The sequence below is a fragment of the Hipposideros armiger genome, unplaced genomic scaffold, assembly GCF_001890085.2.
Source record: "Hipposideros armiger isolate ML-2016 unplaced genomic scaffold, ASM189008v1 scaffold_355, whole genome shotgun sequence".
In the NCBI taxonomy this organism is placed as follows: domain Eukaryota; kingdom Metazoa; phylum Chordata; class Mammalia; order Chiroptera; family Hipposideridae; genus Hipposideros; species Hipposideros armiger.
This window is the reverse complement of record NW_017731705.1, coordinates 316,878-322,034: the sequence shown is the minus strand read 5'-3', so window position 1 is coordinate 322,034 and position 5,157 is coordinate 316,878. Positions and strand designations below refer to the sequence as shown.

General features: G+C 31.7%; 1 protein-coding gene across 10 annotated transcripts in view; it reads left to right on the top strand.

Annotated features, from left to right (window-relative positions):
• ROBO1 (roundabout guidance receptor 1) overlaps positions 1–5,157 on the top strand; it is a 1,209,462-nt gene that overhangs the window by 1,058,713 nt on the left and 145,592 nt on the right. For all 10 annotated transcript variants that reach the window (XM_019661598.1, XM_019661595.1, XM_019661596.1 and 7 more), the window contains one exon: positions 2,702–2,859. In XM_019661598.1, the coding sequence (XP_019517143.1) occupies positions 2,702–2,859 (158 nt within the window). The remainder of the gene's footprint in view (positions 1–2,701; positions 2,860–5,157) is intronic.

The following is a 5,157-nucleotide window of genomic DNA, read 5'->3' as shown; positions in this document are numbered from 1 at the left end:
AAAAATTAATATTAAATCTTTTCAAAACTTAGTTACAGATTTTAGAATTTCATACTATTTTATACTATCAAAATATACACTTTGATTATTAGGGATGCTAGAGAAGAAGAGGTTTTTTTTTCAAAAAAGATCCATATTTGAGAATACATATGATACCATTGGTTCTTCTGCCAAGATGCTGCCAATCAATTGAATTCAATTTTTAATTACTTAAATATATACATGAATTAAGAAAATTGGATAATTTAACTAAAAGTTCATATTATTTTATAATGTGACACATACTGTTTTTCCCCACAAAAGGAAATGTTCAGGACAAGGATAAGGAAGAAAAGTTGCTGTTATAGAAACGAAAAAGAAATCTTAAATTCATAACTATGCGGGGCTGCCTGTAGCCGTAGGCAATACAGGAGTTTTATGCTTTACAGCTGCAGAAATAATTACAGGAGCGTTATCTGAGCAACAATCTTTAATGGAATACATTTGTTAGCTTTTCATTATATACTGAAAAACTCAAATAATGTAATAAATCGAAAAGAAATTTTGATTTATCTCACTTAGACCTTTGATATTATGAAAGACATTTTATTTGTCATTGGTTTATTTGAGATACAATCTCAATTTGTAAATAAGATATAGTGTTACCGTTGGTTTTAAGCTCACCAAGTAGAAAAATTGGGCAAACTATTTATTTTTATTTGAAACATATTTTACTTTAGCATTTCTCAAGGGTGTTAACATTTTTCAGAGGTGTTATCTTAGATTAATAAGGCGATCTAGTAAAGGCACACACTGTTACGGTCAATTGTTTGCTTTTTCTAAAAACCTTACATTTTATTTGTGGTATATTTTTAACACTTAATTATAATATAAGTTTATAAATAGTGAAGGTCTTCATACTCTTTTTATTATTATTATGTAGTAACAGCAGTTCCACAAGGTTTAGCTTTGCGTTTATGTATTTTATTAATAAATAATGTTCAGCACTGAAGTTAGAACAGTGTGGTTCAATCATACTTCCTTTTCTCCTTCCTTTTACTTTTCTTTCCAAAGACGAGGACCGAAGTCTTCTCTTTGAAGTAGTCTTTTCCAAGTGTTCCCATAGTCAGAGTGTAACCAAGTTGTCGTTATATGCAGATGTAAAAGTGGTTTTGTTTGAGCATATGTTAAGCCTTACTCAGATGTGAGCACATCCTTAGTATAAAGGAAGGAAAAGTAGAGAATTCCAGGAGAAAAATATTGGATTTTGTAAGGCTCTAAGCTTGTTTGAGGTTTAAAACCAAAATGTAAGTGACTTTTGAAATATAATAACAGTTTGAGCATAAGTTTTTTTTTTTACTTTGTTGTACTTAATCCATCAAAGTGCTTTCACATGCCATTGGAATGGAAAAACATTAGTTTCAGTACAAATTTGTAGCATCAAATATTCAATTCAATGGACTGTAAAATATAAATAACATTTCTCACTTCAAATCTATGCACTGAACATGCCAACAAACATTTTAAGTACCATCTTAAATTAGATTACTAAAATTGTTCACATTGTATTGTATAGAGGGGGATAACGGAGTGGGAGAAAGATAACAAACATTTTTAGACTTTTACTGAAATATGTATCTCCATGCCTGCTTTGTAAATAGGGAAAGAGAGGTTCTGTTCAAGATTACCTATTATCTAGTAAATGACAGAGTTACGATTTAAGACTAAATGGTAGCAAATAGTTCATGATTTCTTGATGTTAACAAGGTACAGAGGACAATTTTACTGTATGAACTATTTTTGAAATATATACTTGGTTTATTTTCTATGTTTTATTCCAACAGATACAAAGTGAGTAACTGCTTATTTTACAGTATATTAATATTACATTAGTATCCAGTTGAGATTACAGTAGTAAATTGTTTTCTCCTCTAAAATATAGGGTTAATAATATAAATGGGTTTAATAGTATCTTTCACCCTGAATAGGTTTTAGGATTAAATTAAATAATATTTACCCTCTGCCCCAAGAAAACCCCAAACCCCAAAATACAGAAAATACAAAGTAACGTTGTTGGTAGAGTGCCGTGATCATCACTGGCATCTTCTAACACTGTCCCTCACTCAGTGATAATGGAGAAACACAGTATTTTGAATACAGTCACTTTGCAAATGTATCTAAAGTTTTTATATTGAGCATATTTGAATTATACTGATTGTATACCCTTATACACTAGTTTGAAGTATCTAAACTATCTAAATTAAATGAGTGTTTGGAAGTGTATGCAGTTTTGCTTTTAATATTTTGGTGTGTATGTGTCTGTAATGGATTTAATAATAGAAAGCTTCATCCCAATATGCCAGGTCAGAAAAAGGAGGATTCCACTATACTCATGAGCATATGGATGAGAAAACGTAGGCAGCTTGCAGGGAAGGAAAGCAAATGAAAGATAAGCCAAATGCTCCCTGTGAGGGCACGAACCAGCAAAACCACACGTGCCCACTGGCCTAACAAGAATATCACATTATCCATGTCATGTATGTTTAAGGTCAGATATCTTTATTAAATTACATATGTGTGTAAGTAGATATAGATTCTCCAAGATGCATGGAGATAGCTATTAGAAGTAGTTTATTACAATAAATGTCTCTCTTGCTGAATTTCACTGGTTAGGACTGTATATATCACTATTAAGTGTAATGGTTTAATCTCGTTGCTGCAGTACTGAGGGATGACTTCCGACAAAACCCTTCTGATGTCATGGTGGCTGTGGGAGAGCCTGCAGTGATGGAATGCCAGCCCCCACGAGGCCATCCTGAACCCACCATTTCATGGAAAAAAGATGGCTCTCCACTGGATGACAAAGATGAGAGAATAACTGTGAGTATTTAATTCAGCAGTGGGGAACATTTATAGATCTAACCGTTTATATCTTCACCAAAGAAAGAGGAAAAAAAGGTGTTTTATTTTTTAAAATTATTTTTTATTGTGAAATACACATGTTTTAGAATTAGTTTCAGCTGTACAACACAGTGCAATAGTTATACTTTTTACCCCTCGAGGTGACAACCCCCCTCCCCAAATCCACCACCCTACTTCCCCCCCAATATCATACATATCTATTACAATTCCNTTAGCAACATCATTGTAAAAAGTTCACGAACTTAATTGTACAACCTCGTAAATTCACTTTATCATCACCTCGTTATGAGGACTAAATGAGTAGATACTTGGTGTGGCTCTTTACATAGTCGATGTTCAGGAAATGCCCGCCATTGCAACCATTATTATTATATTGCTATCATTATCATTATCATCATTTATGTGATTTGTGCCCGCCTTAGATTACTAATTTCCTAAAGAAAACGTTTGTATCATACATCCCTCAGGCCCCTGACTTCACTGAGACTCTGATTCATGAAGCCAAAGGCATTGTAGTTATTGCACTTAACAGATGTTCACCACATGATTAGGGAACAATGTTAATTTTAGGAGCACTTGAGCCTTTCCAGCATTGGGTAGTCATCAGACTGCAGTAGACGGATTGATGCACAATCACCAAAAGTCAAGCCATGTGCAATAATGGAGTGGATTTGTTGGATATACAATGGATTAGATAGAATTGCATTCTACAGTAAAATGGTGACATGATTAAAAAAGAAAAAGCATTGCACTGGAAATTGAGATATCTATATTTTTTTCCGGTCTCTTCCTGACAAATAACATGAGCTACTGACAATGTTTCCTGAGACTCAGTTGCCTCTATTTCATGGGATGGATTAGGTGTTGTCAAGGATGTCAAAGACCCCTACCTGTTCTATAGTTTTATGTTTTATTCAGTTCTAAAATTTTTGACAATGTTCTTAAAGAGAGAGTGTGTAACAAATATTAAACTCTCCATAATAGTTGGAATAATTTCTCTGTAACACCTTTTTTTACTTTGCCCCATTTCCTCAACATTACCCAAATATTCACCACTGAATTTTAGAATCCTCTTCTGAAAACGTGTTTACTTATTTCTGAGAATTGTGTTAAAAGTGATTTTTAGCTTTTCAGAAAGACAAACATTATATGTTTTAAGGAATAAATTTTAGTTAACACTTTTTAGACAAAAAAACTTACAGGAGATTAAAAGATTTAGTTAGCTTATGCTTTTTCTAATGTAACAGATGAAAAACATTGAGAAATGGTTGAGCCAAATTACATGTACCAACCTATAAACATGAAATAATTACATGAATATGGAAGAAATTTTATATTAGAATGATCTGTGGTTTTACCGATATTATATATCTTATTTGCTTTTTAAAAATTAATATTAAATCTTTTCAAAACTTAGTTACAGATTTTAGAATTTCATACTATTTTATACTATCAAAATATACACTTTGATTATTAGGGATGCTAGAGAAGAAGAGGTTTTTTTTTCAAAAAAGATCCATATTTGAGAATACATATGATACCATTGGTTCTTCTGCCAAGATGCTGCCAATCAATTGAATTCAATTTTTAATTACTTAAATATATACATGAATTAAGAAAATTGGATAATTTAACTAAAAGTTCATATTATTTTATAATGTGACACATACTGTTTTTCCCCACAAAAGGAAATGTTCAGGACAAGGATAAGGAAGAAAAGTTGCTGTTATAGAAACGAAAAAGAAATCTTAAATTCATAACTATGCGGGGCTGCCTGTAGCCGTAGGCAATACAGGAGTTTTATGCTTTACAGCTGCAGAAATAATTACAGGAGCGTTATCTGAGCAACAATCTTTAATGGAATACATTTGTTAGCTTTTCATTATATACTGAAAAACTCAAATAATGTAATAAATCGAAAAGAAATTTTGATTTATCTCACTTAGACCTTTGATATTATGAAAGACATTTTATTTGTCATTGGTTTATTTGAGATACAATCTCAATTTGTAAATAAGATATAGTGTTACCGTTGGTTTTAAGCTCACCAAGTAGAAAAATTGGGCAAACTATTTATTTTTATTTGAAACATATTTTACTTTAGCATTTCTCAAGGGTGTTAACATTTTTCAGAGGTGTTATCTTAGATTAATAAGGCGATCTAGTAAAGGCACACACTGTTACGGTCAATTGTTTGCTTTTTCTAAAAACCTTACATTTTATTTGTGGTATATTTTTAACACTTAATTATAATAT